The 17,382-nt window shown below is 38.2% G+C and overlaps 1 protein-coding gene across 4 annotated transcripts in view; it reads right to left on the bottom strand.

Moving 5' to 3' along the window:
* SH3KBP1 (SH3 domain containing kinase binding protein 1) overlaps positions 1-17,382 on the bottom strand; it is a 215,703-nt gene that overhangs the window by 85,208 nt on the left and 113,113 nt on the right. For 2 of the 4 annotated variants that reach the window (XM_052673762.1, XM_052673760.1), the window contains exons 5-6: positions 7,399-7,522; positions 2,549-2,623 (exon numbers count right to left, since the gene is read on the bottom strand). In XM_052673762.1, the coding sequence (XP_052529722.1) occupies positions 2,549-2,623; positions 7,399-7,522 (199 nt within the window). The remainder of the gene's footprint in view (positions 1-2,548; positions 2,624-7,398; positions 7,523-17,382) is intronic. The other 2 variants (XM_052673761.1, XM_052673763.1) reach the window with 1 other exon arrangement.

Below are 17,382 nucleotides of genomic sequence, written 5' to 3' on the forward strand. Positions count from 1 at the left end.
ATATCTCCAGAAGCGGCTACAAACTAATTCAACAGCATTTAGCTATTCCAGGCCTTGGTTAAGTAACAAAATTTCTTGCAAAATGGCTTTCAAAATAAATTACTTTAGCACCTGGCATATGTGTGTAAAGTGAAAGCTCTAAGCTTGATTCAGAAGGTGAGCAACGCTTCATGCAATGCAATATAGCGAATCAAAGCACCCCTTGGGCATAAGTCATCCAAAGCCGTGTTCTGACTTAAGCTTAACTTATGGAGCAATCAGAAACCTGTGGGTTGTTTTAAAATGATTGTTTAAAATGACATTCCTAAATGAAAACAACCCTATGACATGTCTCCACTGCAGACATAATAAGTATGTGGGCATTTGCCTAAAAATAAGGCCCACAGATAAGATACAAAACAGAAATAGCTGGCCGCTCCCTCAGCTGAAAATGAATATGCAGGAAGAGAGCTGCCAATAGATGCAACAGGAAGAATAATGAAACATCCTTTTTGGATGTTAGTTTAGGAGATAAAATCTGTGTAAGTAGAGATGCCAACACTTGCTTTGTTTAAAACTGTCCCAAATGATCTGATTTTCCTTACTATCCATTTCAGTCCCAGTTCTAACCCAGAAAGCAACAAACGGAGCACAAACGGAGCTGGACTTCTGCCCTTCTAAGATGCACTTTTACTGAAAAGCAAGATACCTCAGTAGCATGAAAAACTTGCCATCAAGCGCCAAGGGAAGTAGTATTAAACCAGACATCTTTGGTCAGCTTGGAAAACAAAGCTAATAAAAGGGTTTGTCGAGGGCAACATAACGCAACCTACCGGTTAAGCTGTCTTGCAGCTAGTTAACAAGAACACCTGTAGATTCATATCCAGCCATGCAAGCTTCAAAACGTTTGATAAAATTTATTTTGTGCAACATGGCATAGATCATGGGCAGTATTGTTATCAAGAACAAAATGCAATGCATTTCTAGCGCAACAGGAAAAGAGATTGAAATCTTCCTGATTTTGCTTAGGCTAACCCTACATAACTGGAGAAAAGAGGGAAGGCCAGTGGACTGCAAATGAAGAAGGGTAGGGTACAGACAGTAGGTTTCTAGAAAGCTCTGGAAGGCAATGTTAGGGCAATGCTGTCCAGAAAGATTAATGTTGTGAAATCAGGGCTCCAAAATCAGAGCTAGCATTTGATCTGAAGCTAGATTTTGAAATCAGAAGTCAACACACTGGAGATTCACTCTGTAGTTCCTTCTTATCTTTATCAGGTAGGTAAATATCTTCTCAAAAACAGAGAGGATCTGAGAACACAACGGTCTAAAATCCTGCAAGAAGCATGCTTGTTGAGTAAGGAAGTTAAGAAGACTGTAAGATGAGATGTAGCAAAAAAAAATAAATGTGAGGGCCACCAGTCAGAGTCTGCTTCACCCAGAAGAGCTTGGTTTGAAGACTGAGAAGGGTTGCAGAAAATAGGGGAATTCTGGTAGATAGAGAGAATACGGAACTCCTTCTTCAAACAACAACATACAGTGAAACTTATCAGCATTGAAGACTACCACTTCAACTGTTTTACCCTTTGCCGTGAATATGCATAAAACAGAATTCCACAGAGGGAGGAGAGCAAACGCTCCCGCTTAAAAAAAAAAGAGGAAGGGCAATACAGCTTGGACAACCTGAACAGAAAGCTGTCTGTGATGAAATTATAAGTCAAAGTTAGCACAACATCCTGTGCACCGGAGGGCAGGACCGAATGCTTTGTACTCAGTCACACTGAATGTGACTCAGTAGGATCTCCTTCTGCTACATTTCTGGATGAGGAAGCAGGTGGAAGGACAGATTTCCATCTTCCTCACTTCCTCAGTCTTGCATCTGATTATCACCATCCTCTCTTCTATATTAACAAGAGTAGTAAAAGCATATGAAAAGCAGCATATGTTTCATGCTTCCAAAATGCAGAAGGCAAAAACCTGAATATGAGATGAAAGTATCTCTGCATCTTTTACCTACTTCCTTGGCAGAACAAATCTATCAACCAAAATGCTGTGAGTAATAGCTGTCAAAGACAGAATGCCAAAAGAGGAGCATGCAGTAAATTAAAACAAAACAAAAAACACGTTGTTCTTAAAAAAGGCATAGCATATTGAATGAATTTAGCAATCGTAATGAGAACTTTATTTGTAGAGCAGATGGAGTTTTAATTCAAAGACTTGTGATTATTACCAATTCCATTACCACGAATTACCATTTCATATTTCAGGTGGCAAAAATGATAAGACTAAATAGTCTTTATTCCAATCCATAGCAAACCCAAATATCCCATGTAATTCACAATCTGTTGTGAGCTACACACGTACATTATACGGACATATAACATACACATGCACAGAAGAACTGAGTGCATTCCCATTGCATTAAGGCTAGGCAGCTCATTAGCAGCAAACTGACTTTAGCTTACAGACAAATATACACAATTAAAGTAGCCATAAATGAATAGCAGTGTAGGGAAACCAAACAGGTACTCAGGACTAAAGCTATTGCTTGTTGATTTTGAAACACACTCACTGTTATAGCGTCTGTAGCTGTCAATCTTTGCCGGTGCCACTCTGTACAGAATTGTCCCTTCAAAGGCAGATTTTCCTGACAGCAAGCAAGAGAAGGAAAGAGGAAAAAAAAGGAGGAGGGGCGGGGTGGGGGTGAAAAGATCGAATAATGGTAAAAAGAAGGGAGAGGAAGAGGTTTTAATCTGTATTTTCAGTCTCTAACATTTTTAAAGCCTCATTAAAGCAAAACAATGAGAATATTAACAAAAGTATCCGATTGTACATGAAGTTAAATTATTCTTACTGCATGTCTATCAGATAAAGAATCTCATGATTTTGCTGAGGTTGCTCTTCATAATGTCCAACAGAACGCATTTTTTCTTAGGTTTTATCTGTTGTCCATCATGTTGCAAAACTTGCAAATGAAACGATTTGCCTTATTCAGCCTCTCCACGGAGAACAGGGGAAGCCTGAAAGAAGTTAGTACTGCAATGAAGTACTCACAGTGGCTCAACAGTCCTGATGCAGATGCACTGAACAAGCACAGCTGAAATCCAAAGAGGGCACTGAAACACTCAAATTTCTTTAATATACCAGGTGAGCACCAGAAATACTGCATTTTTTCATGGGGACTTGTTATAATTGTTTTTGACTCATGGCCTGGTCTTAAACAATGCTTAGCCAAACTGAGCACCGAAACCTGAATAAAACAGTTTTTTAGCCAGTGGCTTAGCTGGCTGTATTACACATTAACAAATATATATGCTCATATACATAAATACACAAAACCAAATTCCACCTCCTATTCAGATATTTAAGATAAAGTTCTCACTATCAAAAGCATGAATTTCTTCTTTTTTTTTTTTTTTGATAACAAGACAACTCATGTTCTGACAATTGACACAAATTCAAGTGAAGGCAAAAGGTAAAAGCACCCGAGTTGTTTTTATTATGTTAACCCAAGGTACCCAGGCAAGCCCAAGAATGTATCAACGTCAGCTTGCTGACAATATATCTAGGTGAACCATCATAAAAATGAGTGTCTTCAGTAGAATTTTATAGCAAAATAGTGCACATGAATTTTCTCAATATAGCATCTACCCATTTTGGAAGCAAAAAATGTAGACTTTTTTCTTGCACATCATTCTGTTGGATTTTTCAGAAAACAAAAGCTAAAGTTATTTATACATTGTAAAAAGCAGTTTCTTTGCTTTGTGTTTGTAGTTCAATTAACAGCAAAATATCTTCCTTGTGTTATTTTTACAAAATAAGGAAGCCAAAACGCCACAAATTCATCTTCTCACCTTGCTTACACAAGATACCATTAAAAGAAAGCTATTAAAATATTCAAGCCACAATTAAGAAAATCCTAAGAGAAAGATATATTAAGCTTCGTGACAGTGAAGAGTCAGACAGAAAGGAACAGATACCAGAAAATTTTAATTGAAAATACAGTAGGTTGCCTGACTGAAGCATCAGCTGCTGTCACTGATTCTAGCTCTTGCAATCATGACTTCTCAGTGGCCATCACCGACAGGATCTAAGCAGAGTTGATAGGGCCTGGCAACTTCTGAACAGAAGAACAGGCGAGGCACTGAGACATAACAGGCCTCATTTATCTTTTGATCTTATAACAGTCTCACTTTTGAATCTGCTAAGCACCTACTATCCTACTATCTGCAATCTACTATCTATACCTACTACCTACTATCTGCTACTACCTACTATAAAGCATAGTTCCCGGCCCCTTCAGTTAAGGGGCTAATAAAACCCACTGTATGTTTTCTCAGGCACTTCCAAAACTAGCCCAGGCATTTAAAAAAACAAAAACAACCACAGATTTTTGTTCTAAAGCATTTTCTGAGGTTATTGGTAGAAGTGGAAAGAAACCAAGAAACCAAGATAATTCATTCTGGGCATTTGATCTGCTGTAAAATGTAAACGGACACAAAAACAGACAGCATCTTTTTCCCCATTAGATCTCTGTAGGACATAGTAGAAGAAAAGAAAAATGTGTACATTTATTAACTTTGTTCCTAAAAAGCCAAGCTATACAACTTCACTCTCTTACTTCTGTTGAAATCATGAACAATTACATTTGTGCTTTCAAAAAGATTCTCTCCAGAGAGGGTCAGTAAAATGAAATTCAAACATCAAGTTGAACTAACACATAAACTACCAAGTTAGCAATATTCTTGTGTTTGCACAGCGTCCTTTCTCCAAAGATCCCATGCTACTCTGCCAAGCCTTGCAGTCCATTTTGTTAATTATGCTGAAGAGTTTAAGGCCTCTGCTCAAGATTGCAGAGCTGGAATCAAAACCAGCTAGGACCCTCTAGGAGCTGTGTAGAACCTCAGTGACCACCCAAGGTTCTGTTTCAATGCACAGGTAAAGCCTCTTGGATCCAAGTGTTCATCTAGAAAAAAACCTTAACAATCCAGAATTCATATTCAAGATTTCTGCCTCATAAAATCCTATGATGGATACAGATTGAAACTATGTCTTCTGAAAAAAAAAAGAAAAAAAAAAAGTTCTTGCAGATTTGACGTGCTGTCATGTTTTTAATTTAGGAGGGGGGAGTTGATATTACCTAGAAAGTTATGTTTGCCTTATGTCCAAATCTTCCAGAGTTTAGCTGCTTTTTATCTTGCTGTGTTTTTAGAAATAAACACAGATACTTGAAATGAGATTATCACTCCTAGTTGTATGTATAACCTTGTAGAGTTTTGTAATCTCATTATAAAGATTTTCAAATACAGAGAGGGTACCTGAATATAGCCTCATAAAGCACCATGTGTAATGAGTATAACACCTATAAAAATTATATAAAGCATATAGAAAGTACTGAGCTGGTGCATAATTCCCTGCTTCTCCTAGGGAAATACAGTTCCTAAATTGGCAGTGTTACTTTAAGAAAAATAAATGAAAATAAAAAAGCAGTAAAGCCCCCACGAGAACACCAACATTCCTTGAATCCCTTTTTGTCTCTTTGAGGGCTTACAGAATTCTTCTGGTTTATGACATTAGAAAACGGATATGAAAGAGAAAGAAAAATTATCTCTCAGGTAAATCTTCAATTTAGTTAAAGAGACAAAACCAATATCTTTGTTGCTGGTATCTTCTCAGTACAAGTCCTACAAGTGATAGCTGGCAGTCACCACCGCTAGCACACAAAACTGACAGTATGAATTGAGTATATGCTGGCTGGGAGGTTGATGGAACAATCTAATGTTTTGTGTCTGCTGTTATGCTCTCCAATGTGTGCTTTTATTAAAAGACATTTTTAGGATGCTCAGTATAGACAATTATCAAACTACCTGGGGAAGAAATATTTATTTCTTCATACAGATAGAATCAAGGCATTCCATCCCTAACAGTATCACTTACCTTTTTCATTCACAGGCTACCAAGCACTACAGAATGCAGAGCTAACACTACATCTGTACAATTAATTCTTCCAACACTTGCTGTTTTTATAATGACACAAATTCATGACAGCATATACGAATTACAGGCAGCAGCTTGCCATCTTGCCAAAGTGAGCAGATTCATTTAATGCCCATCTTTCTTTTCCGACACACTACAGTTGTTAACGTTTTTACACATGTTTTCATTTGGATAAAGAAACATTACCTGTAAACACCATTAGCACCTCTGACCACGTAACTAGGTCACCTGTGCCACTATATGTGAATAACAACTCTATTGCAAAATCAATAGGAAATATTTTCATCATTGCATACACTGGTTTTCTTAGAATCCTATCTCTGTGTGACAGAATAAAGATGATAAAATTGCCTTAAATGGAAAAATGAAAGAATAAAAAAGGCAATAAAAAAGAAACATTGTAACTTTCTGCCTCTCACTGGCAACATGAGCTACAGAGGCTTTGGTAAACTTGAGCTGAAATAAGCTTTCAGAGATCTTGGGAGCCCTTTCAATTTTGTCTGTTGCAAAGATCTCAGGAGAATATTACACAGCAATGAATATCTGCACTGCTGAAAATAGTAATTGACCGTAAAGGAAGAATTTGGTAGGTAGATGTGGAATTATCCTGAAATACATCAATACAATTGACTTTTTTTCTTTTCACTAAGGATTCCAAATCAATCGCTAAATCAGGATGTAACAGACTGTTTGAAAAACAGAAAAAAACACGAAGACCAACAAATATCCATTTCATAGAAATGCATACTTTTGGTTCAGGTTATTCTTCAAGGAAAGCTATAAAAAGGGCAACCCACTACCATGCTTATACTGTCCCAAGCTTAATTACCAAACATGCTTTTCACCTGCAGCAGTACTGGCCCACTGTAAGTGAGAGAACAAAGTCCATGTCCCATTTCTGGCCTTTTTCCCTTTGGCTGCTGGGGCACTGGGTGGCGGAGGTGATAGTAACATGCTCAGCACCTGGAGGGAAAAAGTGCCGCAGGTCCCACACCAATAATTATGAATCCTTAAGTCTACCGGATCATTGAAGAAGGAATGGCACTTTAATCCCTCATTTAAATAAGCGTAGCCACTTTGAAAATGTTTGATTACTTTGCTCAATTTCCACATCTAGAGACAAGAAAAAAATCTTAATTCATTTGGAAAGACAAAGCTGATAATCATCATTGCCCTCTGTGCCCTCAATCTGTTGCAGCTGGGCAAGTCTCAACAGAACTCAAGTAGCATCGCCAGCATTACAAACCAAGTAGCATGGCCAGTACTCACTTAGCATCATCACTTGACACTTTCACAATATAAATGAAGAATAAAGCATTCAAAAATACTTCCAAGAAAGAGATAAGAATGCAACTACCCTCTCAATATGTTGGGAAAGCACACAGATGTACATACAGAACATGAAGAATTATTTCATTTTCTTACTTGGCTTTACTTGCTCTTCCTGTGCTATTCCAGCATCATCAGAATCAGACAGTTCCTTTATGAAGTTGGAAGGAAACATGCCCGTCTTTCCATTAAGGATACCTTCCCACCAGCCCTCTTCTACCTGCACCAGAAACAAATTTTTTTAAAATTAAGAATGTTGTCACACCATTAATACATAAATATCAGAAATCTACAGAGAATAAACAGCATGAATGTACATTTAACTCCAGAAAGACTTACAAGGAGATACTGAAATAATTAATGACACTATGATCAGAAAGAAGAAATACTTCCTAGTTGAACACCAAGAGAAAGCATTTAAAATTGACAAACTCCTTCCTGTGTAACCCATTCAGGATAGAGTGGCAGTGTCGTATAATGAAATGACAGCCCTTAGAAATCAGATGCCTGTAGGTTATAACGGGACAGCAAGGAATGACTTATTAGATGAATCAGCCTAAATGCATCCTTGACAGATACATATTTTTCATCAGTCAGACACTGCTCATTCATCACAGAAATGACAAGGGAGGACAGCATCAGTCTGTGAAACATCAGGCTCCATGTGTGACCCATCTCTTTCCTGTCCCCTTTCAAAGAAGAATTATCAAAATGGAAAGTTGCATTTTAAGGTGAGTGTGCTCACACGTACTGTCAGAAAAACAAACCAACCCCACGTCTTAAACAGAAATTTATTTTTATTGAAAAAAGATACTTTGTTTCGCTAATTAGCAAAATATGAAGTTCTTAGAAAATGAATAATGCATGTCATTATATAACGCAAGTAAAAATTTCCTCAAACTACAGAGGAATGGTTGCACTTTTTTTCTACTCAGCTACATGTACAATCCTACTGTAAAGGAAACAGTTATTACCTCAGGAATATGCTCTGTGTTTTTTCTCCTGCTTCATCATTTTTAGCACACTTCTTGTCCTTCTGTGTTGGTAATTTGTTTTAATTTGAAAGCAGTGCAGCCTAGCACAGCTATTCCATTTACTCTCATTTACCTGCCCATGACAAATTTTCTCTTTTTATTTCTGATGCATCAGTAATATTAGTGAAGTCAAGCACCACTTTGGGAATAATAGCTATTATCTTGCTGATACTTCAGAGGGTACAGTACATATAAATCACCCATGACTTGAATGGGGTGAAGGTTTTTTACATGATGGTCTCAAAGTCTCTAAGCGCAAATGTTTGCTTTTTTCCCCTCCAAAGTAAAGAAACTCAAAACACAAAACTGAAACTGTATGATCCGCAACACTTGGCCGTCTCTACAAATTATGTCTTTAAGTATCAATATATTTATTTATCTTTATAAAATAAACATGGCAAAGACTCTTTGAGCTATAAACTTTCTCTGATGTGCTGCTCCCAGATGGCTCTATTGATTTGAACTAAACATTAAACAGAAACTGCATTAGCTGATTGACCATTAGATTAAGCACTGTGGAATTACACAGCTCCCGAGACCCCTGCTTTGCAAGCTGTTGCAATTGCTTAACATAAGGTGGTCCATACCACTCAGTTCCATCTTTACCTCAAGTAATTTTCTCCTGCTTACTTCTTCCAGGGTATCACTTCAGTTTTCCTGCAAATTAACATTAGCACTCTTGATGCAGTGTATTGATGTGTGCAGCCATATGTGTATGCATAGAAATACACATACACAAAAATCAAAAGATATCTAAATTGGATGCAAATAGAGCATTCAGTAGTTGCTAAGCTTTCCAATTGATACAGGAATGAATAATCTGAAAATACCATATTGTATTTAATAATTTCACAAATTCAAAACAATTCTGAATTAGCCAGAACCAGCTTCTTTCCAAATGACATTAACAAGATATCATAGGCTCAGACCAAACTGCACCTCCAGAAGATTTATTAGGAAATTTTCATTAAAAGCACCAAAAGCTGCAAGCATTATTAAATGCTATAGCTAAATGACAGAATCTTTTATCAGTCTCAAAACATGCCAGCTAGAGATTAATCCATATAATAAAAAAAACCCTGGAATACCCTCAGGATTTACTCATTCCCAATTGGGGCAATCCATTGCCATACGGTTTGAAATGTCACTATAATTCCTAGCCAATAAAATCTTACAAATGAAAATCCATTATTCATGGTGGTAATCCATCTGGAGGTACAAACACTCAATGAAATTTATTACTGAACTATTATAACAAAGTGCTGTCGGGATTTACGTATCTGGGTCCTAATTTATGCTCATTCATGTGCTGAACAAAACAGGAAGATTTGAGTACTGAAGTGACTAGAGTCACTAAACTGGAAAAGAAGGTCTAGAATTCATAGCATACACATCAAATATAAGCTCAGCTTGAATACAAAGATTTTGTTTCAAAGTTAGAAAACCAATCATTCCAACCTGCCCAACGTAAGTGGCTACAACATCACATTTTAAAAGCAGCAACACATGGAAACTGTCTGAAAACACTTCCTTAGTCTGTTACGTGTATTTAGGGAAATAATACACACACTTGCCTGCAACACAGTCAATGGCAAATGCGAGGCAGGACAGATCCAGTAGCAGACAGCTACATGCTTTCCAATGACTGAATGGGATGGAATGAGACATGAACTACAACATAAACAGAGGGTTGTGCACTTCTCAAGAAACACTTTCCATTAAGAAGCCTCACTTCTGGGATTAGAAGGGAAATGTAGTCCACATAATAATTATGCAACACAAATGTTCTGTCAGTATCATTTGGATTTTATTTTTTTTAAACTTTAAATGAAGAAAGTATACTTGTATCATGTTTTTATTGAGTCTCATTTAGTAGACATTGTTTCATGCAAATACATTTTTTTGGAAGCTGTAAAGTAAAAATACAGTTGAAAGTCTTTCAAATTTTACTGATTTCCTTTATTAGAAACTGAGTGCATAATCAAATTGTGCTTGTTATAGTTACTTTTACTTTGAAGTAATAAAACTAATATAAGTAACAAATGATAATGAAATGCTCAAAATAGTTACTGTGGAAAAGGACAGAGGAAAATACTACAGAGAATTATATGGATGAGACATTCAGACACACAATTGGAAGTACTCAAAAGGGTATAGATGTGCTAGGACATTCAGCTTCTTGAAATCAACCTGTTTTCATATATAAAGCACAAAAAGAGAAGATAATACGACATAGCATAATAGTTTACTTCAGACTGTGAATAGTTTTATTCTTCAAAGTCATGTAACCAAAGAAAACAAAAGCAGTTCAGTATGTCAACAGGATTCCAAGATTAAGCATTAAGATTTCCAAGAGGAAATGTTACCTCTTTGGTTTTCTCTTCATGGTCAATATAATCAATGTCTCTTTAAAGAAAGAAATGTCAGAAGGCACATCAGCCTGATCTGTAGTGCCCTGAATTTAGTTTTTACAAGCCTGCAAGCACTCCTCCTTTCAAGAACTTGGCACTTATTCAGGACAGGGTAGTAAAAAAGAGTTGGAATGTTTTGGCCAACTATCAGTGAATGCTTGTTGGAATATCTTGGGCTGATACAACTATTTGCTTCCACTTTGCTGTGTAATTAATAGGCCACAGTTGTTAAACAATTAAATTGTTTAGCTCTTTGGACAATCAAAACCATTAAACATTTGTTTTTAACAATTTAAATGTTCAGCTCTTTGAATCACTGACTTGAAGGATGTTTCCAATGAACTGTATTCACTTATTCTACAAGATTTTCCACTTCAACTTTGCCCATTAGGGTTTAGCACTAATAATAGATGACATGGCTCACCCTAGGGGAAGCAAGGTGGAAGGCTTTGAGTCAGGGAAACTTTCAGGAGAAAGAATGTTTCCCTGGATATGAACTGAGTCCTTCTGTGCTGTTAAAACTAAAATACAGTCTCAGGAATAAAAGCAATGCCAGAAGCAGGTAATAAGAAGGATCAGAAGCTGAAGATCAACAAAATCTATTCTGCTTAGAGAGAAACAGAACACAAAAAGCAAAGAAACAATCCTCCCTTATTTCCTAAATTCTGAAGGAAGATCTTGAGCTTGAAAAACACAAATAAATCTACATTAAAAGGAAATTTATAGAAGATTTCCACGCAGTGAAATAAATTTAACATATTCAAAGCCAATGGGAAAAGATATTTTGTAAACAAGACCTCAGTTGAACATGGCTCTTACAGTACCACTTGATGCCTTGTTCTGAGACTGCTTCAGGAACAGTCATATCCATGAGATGCTGCCCAGTCCTTGGAGTTCTGCTAATGCACAGCTTGAATCTGTTCAACAACACTGGTGCAAAAGGGAAGAACTGAAAACTGCACAAATTGCTGTATGGTGGGATTCATTCAGTCTCTGAGCTATTTATTTTACAACATCAAAACGTTCCATGGGTTTTGTTTTGCTGTTATTCTGTTTGATTGACTGCTTAACATAATTTTCTAGGTAGGAAACTCAGGGACAGAGAAACTGTCAGAATGTACAGAATGACCCTATACAGAACCACAGGTATTTGCACCCTCAGACCCACAGGAGTGTTGCCCATCACATAAACTTCATGAACAAGAAATAGTCATATAAGTCCTTGCGAGCTACCTGCTGGGAGATGATCAGAAAAAAAACCACCTTTCCACACAATATCTCAGAAAAGCAATCAAGAGACTTGAAACTTCAGCCTTCACTCCCAGCTGCTTTCTTGTGATATTATACAGTTCTGAAATTGTGGCACAGACTGTCTCTTGTCACTATTAAAGAGTTCCCTTTTCAACTCTGCAGCTGTCAAAATATGTTAACTGTAGGGACAGTCCAGCTCAATCCCCAGTATTCACCTTGTTCTTGGAAGTGGGTCAAACTATTTTATGACATTTCAAAGAAAAAAACACTCACCAACCTTGCCCCAAAAGGAGCACCTGATCTGTAAAAATTGAGTCTGCATTTTTTATAATTTCAAATGAGTTTTTTAATAGGATTTTATCCTATATAGCAATATTAATTGAAAGTCAAACAATAAGCTCTGTGTATTACAGAACATCTCAGTTAAAGACTTATTTGTGAGTTTAACTCCATGTATTACACTTTGCCAAAAGGCTCTCTTCTCTGCAAGATGAGGCGATGAGGTACTGCCATACATAGCAGTACAATGACAGAAAAATTCCACATGAAAACAGTCTCAGCACTGTTGAATGACATTCCAAATGTCCCTACTTCAATGCTGCAGGTTAATTGTCTAGCATCCTTCAGAAATCTAAGGGTGAAAATCAACTGGAATTCAGCTATCTGCATTTAATGAGACAATTAGTAAACAGTTGTATTTTGGCACAACTGTAATTAGTCATAACTAATCAAGTATGAAAATTACAACAAATAAAAAGCTATCACTAAAAGTGAACATAAACAATAAAGAAAATCATAGAAACATAGACTGGCTTAGGATGGAAGGGATCTTGAAGATCATCTGTCTCAAACCCCCTGCCATGGGCAGGGTTGCCAACCACCAAATCAGGCTGCCCAAGATCCCATTCAACCTCCTCTGAATGCCTTCAGGGATGGGGCACCCACATTCTCTCTGGGAAGCCTATACAAGTTCCTCATCATCCTCTGAGTAAGAAATTTCTTCCTAACATCTAACATAAATCTACCCTGTTTCAGTTTAAAGTCACTCTCCCTTGTCCTATCTATCTGTGCAAAAATTCAGTCCCTGTCCTGCTTGTAAGCTCCTTTCAAGTAACAGAAGGCCACAAGTAGGTCTCCTTGGAGTCCTCTCTTCTCCAAGCTAAACAAGCCCAGCTCCCCCACCCTTTCTTCACATTTGTGTTCCAGCTCTCTGATCATCCTTGTGGCCCTCCTCTGGATCCACTCCAACAGCTCTGCATCCTTCTTCTGCTGGGGGCCCCAGTACTCCTGGTTAGGCCTTACAAGAGCAGAGTAGAGGGGAACAATCACCTCCATCTTCCTGCTGCCACCCCTCTTCTGATGCAGCCCAGGGTACTGTTAGCCTTTGGGCTGCAAGTGCACACTGCTAATTCACCATTCACTCTTACTGCCACTCTCTTACTGATGCAGTATGCTTACTGATGCACCCTGTTCTGCTTGCAGCAGTCCTGGGAGCTGTGCTCCTGAGGGGCTGCTTCTGTAAGTGCAGGGTATGATGCCACTGCTCCTGGCCCTGTCCCTGCTGCATCGGAGCCACGGCCATGCAGAAGGCAGTGACGCCCAGTAGCTCCCTGCGGACAGGAATTTGGTTGCCCCGCTGAGGCAATTCCTTGCTTCAGTGCAGAATGTGATACACCAGAGCTGTCCACCTGCAGAGAAGGATTGTTAGGGGTGGTTTTACTCCACCCCAATGCTTCTGCCATTAGTTTCAAATGTATTTTTTATTTAAATCTGTTCATTAATGTCTCATGGGTATCAGTCTCCGTAGTAATGGGAAGCTCTAGTTTAACCAGAAACATTTTTATCTACTGTCATGAATGTTTGATCTTATTATAATTAATTTCTTTTTATTAGAATAAATTAGAAGAAACTGTGAACATACAGCCTTCAAGGATATATATCTGGCAACATTATAAACCCCAAAGCAAAATTCACGCTGTTTTTTTTTAGCAATTCAAATTCTCTCAGAAAATAATAAAAAGAATTGTCCAAATCAATTTTTAAATGTATACAAAAGGTAAGCCTAGATTCTCAAAACTTGCACTTCCTTTTGCTTCAATCCACTAGATTGAAGAGATTGTAGAGCCCCAAACCATTTCTACCACATTGGGAACTTACGATACCAATAGCATCTACCACTACCACAGACATAAAAGCGCTTTAAAAAAGTTTCTTATTTAACCTGTTGGCCCCAGGAAGAATGACATGCAGCAGCCTTAGATGCCACTACACCTCTGGTTCTTCATAGCTCCTTGAAACAAATTTGAAAGAAAGGAAGCCGTCCTCATGGTTAGAAAGCCACCAAGCACTATTAGTTCAAGCCATCCTCACTGGGGGCTGGGTAAACTTGGGCACTGGTGGAGCCAGCTGAGAAGGTGGCTTGCATTCCCTTCTGCCAGCCCTCTTCTCAAGTAGTAACCTTTAAGAGGAAAAAGGGAAAAAGCTACATCTGAGCACCTTACACTGCTAGGGAATCTCAGCTCCAAAAACTGCATATATTAACAGCTAAGATTTTTCTCATTCCTTTTTAACAAGTGTCTGAGCAGAACTCTTCTCTTCAAATATGAACCCAGATTAACACACCACAACAGGAAACAGATTTTCTTTGCAAGACGGAAGCTCTAATGGGTTGTCAACAGTAACTGACATTTTAAACACATCTTTTGCTAAATAACAGCATAAAGATACATAGACACACTATTTTGATCTAAACAGTATTTGTTCTAGTTTGCCAAAACTCAGTTAGGAATATAATTATTTCCAACTAAACCGAAATCCATAGCAATCTGAAAAGACCGTGTCCATTTAAAAGCAATTAATTCAACTGATACCATTTTCTGAGGGAAACACCACAGCATGATTTGGGCACTTGAAAAAAAATCTTCAGACATTTTTGTAACTCAGGAAGCTCTTACCTGTCTATCTCTTTATTTATTTATTTTTTAAATGTCTCTCACATCACATAATATATTTATCATTTGAAATAAGCTCTGGCTGTCAATTTAAGAACACTGTGAATGTCATTCCAATGCAATGATCCTTTATACAGCATATCTATAAGCAGAAGGGTAAACAATGAAATGAATATACTGGCTGGTGCAACTTTTTACATGAAAAAAGAAGTAACAACAAGGCATTCAACATCAACTGTTCATTATGAACCACAAAGGAAAACAAAGATCATATAATTATACATTCGGAAGTAATTAGAATCTTTTCTCTAAATTCCTTTATTTTCCCTCTTCCACTTGTTGATCTAGTTCTACCTAAAAGAGCCAATGTCCTGAGTTGTATGAACGTGACAGATGATGCCTAAAGCACAGCACCACCCAAAATCAAACCCAATGTCTGAGAGCGCTGTCCAGACACTCCTTGAACTCCGGCACTCCGGGCCGTGCCCACAGCCTTGGGCAGCCTGTTTCAACCCCCAGCCGCCCTCCCCTGACGCAGCTCCACGCCGTTCCCTCGGGCCCTGTCGCTGTCACACAGAGCAGAGCTCAGCGCTGCCCCTCCGCTCCCTGTGAGGAGCTGCAGCCGCCGTCTGGCCTCCCCTCAGCTCCTCTGCTCTGCGCTGAGCAAACACAGGGGCCTCAGCTGCTCCTCACACGTGTATTTTCTTTTAACTTCAGAATGAGCAAATTGTCCATGTTTTTTTTCAATAGCAGCAACTCAAGGCACAGTTATCTGTTTAAGACTGCCAAGTCTGTAGTCAGTAACCCAAAATCATGCCTGCCCTTAACTACAAGCATGCACACACGGAGAGAAAAGTTTCACTTCCATGTTTCTACAGCCTTCAACACAAATATTTGCAGTCTGATCTGGTTTTAAAGAAATGTTATTTACAGCTAGGTTGTTCAAATTTCTAAGAATACTAGAGATGCACTTCATAAGAGAAATCTAGCATCTCACACAGATTATTTAACCATATGAATAATTATTCGGAAATAATTCTAGGTTGGATATGATGAAGTGGTTTTTATTCCACTACTTTACTCTTGAAAGACGTAGACTTAAAACTTCTAAGTAGGGCAACTGAAGGAAGATGCTTGTGTGGCCATGTGAGGTCAAACGCACTTTAAATTGCGTAATGAAAACAGCTCATGTGCTACCAGGAAGCTCATTAGAACATCAGGTTTATATTATCTTCAGATACACTCTTAAGTATCTTACAGTCTCAAGACTCTACATTACAATCCTGCTCACAGACAGAATAAGGTTAGTTAGTGACACAGTGCCTGGTTCCAGGAGAGCAGTGTGCAGAGCTGGTGTGTGCAGCTGGGTTCAAGGGAAAACAGTGAACACCAAGCTTCACATTCAGATGTGCCAATTTACTTTCTCATCAGAAAATACTCAATGTCATGAAGACTGCAGTACAATTTATATTCTTTTAAAACTGATTTCCAAAATGGCAGAAGCAGGAAGAACAAAACTAATTACATACCCTTGACAAGAAAATACTGACTTATCAGCTGCTGAGTAACAGAAAAAAAAATCCTACAAATAAACATTGCAAGCTTAAACTCACCTGTTATCAGATGCTTGAGCAGACTAAGCTTTCACATCTCTAAAGCTAAGTGAATTAGGACTAAATAAGCGTTGTGGTGCAGACTCCCAGGCATTCCGTGATCTCAGAGTATGCATCCACTATGTTTTTGCCTTTGTGCAAGTGCAGTGAGCTGGGACATTCAGGCACTCCCTGACCTTGTTCCCTGAATATTAGACTGACCTGAGAGCCATCAGGACCGTACCATCTGGGAGTACTGGAACTGTATGGTTGAGTGGAAGTTTCAGGGTTGCCTCACTTGGATTGCAGCCAGAATGGAAAGTTTTCTGACTCAGTTGCCTCACAGTCCTACAAATTATGGTCTTAAGCAAAAAGCCCTTTCAGCTCTCAGAATGGCAGCAGGCTGTGATCCTTGATCTTACATGGACTGGAACCATTATCTGGCATCTAGAGATTCATTGCTGACAGACATCAACGAAGCAGAGCCCTCTTTGGTGCACACCCTGATCATCCACTAAGAGCTGGCAGAAGGGAAGGGTGAGTAGTTCACTGGTGTGGGGGTAAGCCCTGAAGTTTAGAAATTGAATTTAGAAACATCTTTCCAACTCTCTTTAGTAAGTCACACGTGAAATCTGCCACTCTTGAGCCTTCAAGTAAGTCACTGTATTTGATTGTAGGAAATCCCATTGGATTTCTGTGTTAAATTGGCTGATTAAGTGCCACTGGGAATCATACAATTTGGTCTCCCGATTTATCATAAAAAAATAATAAATAATAAATCCTAAATTCCTGCTAAGCCAAAATTGACTGAAAATCTGTATGTACAAATTGGCATTGTTGG

The sequence above is a fragment of the Tympanuchus pallidicinctus genome, unplaced genomic scaffold, assembly GCF_026119805.1.
Source record: "Tympanuchus pallidicinctus isolate F22 unplaced genomic scaffold, pur_lepc_1.0 scaffold14, whole genome shotgun sequence".
In the NCBI taxonomy this organism is placed as follows: Eukaryota; Metazoa; Chordata; class Aves; order Galliformes; family Phasianidae; genus Tympanuchus; species Tympanuchus pallidicinctus.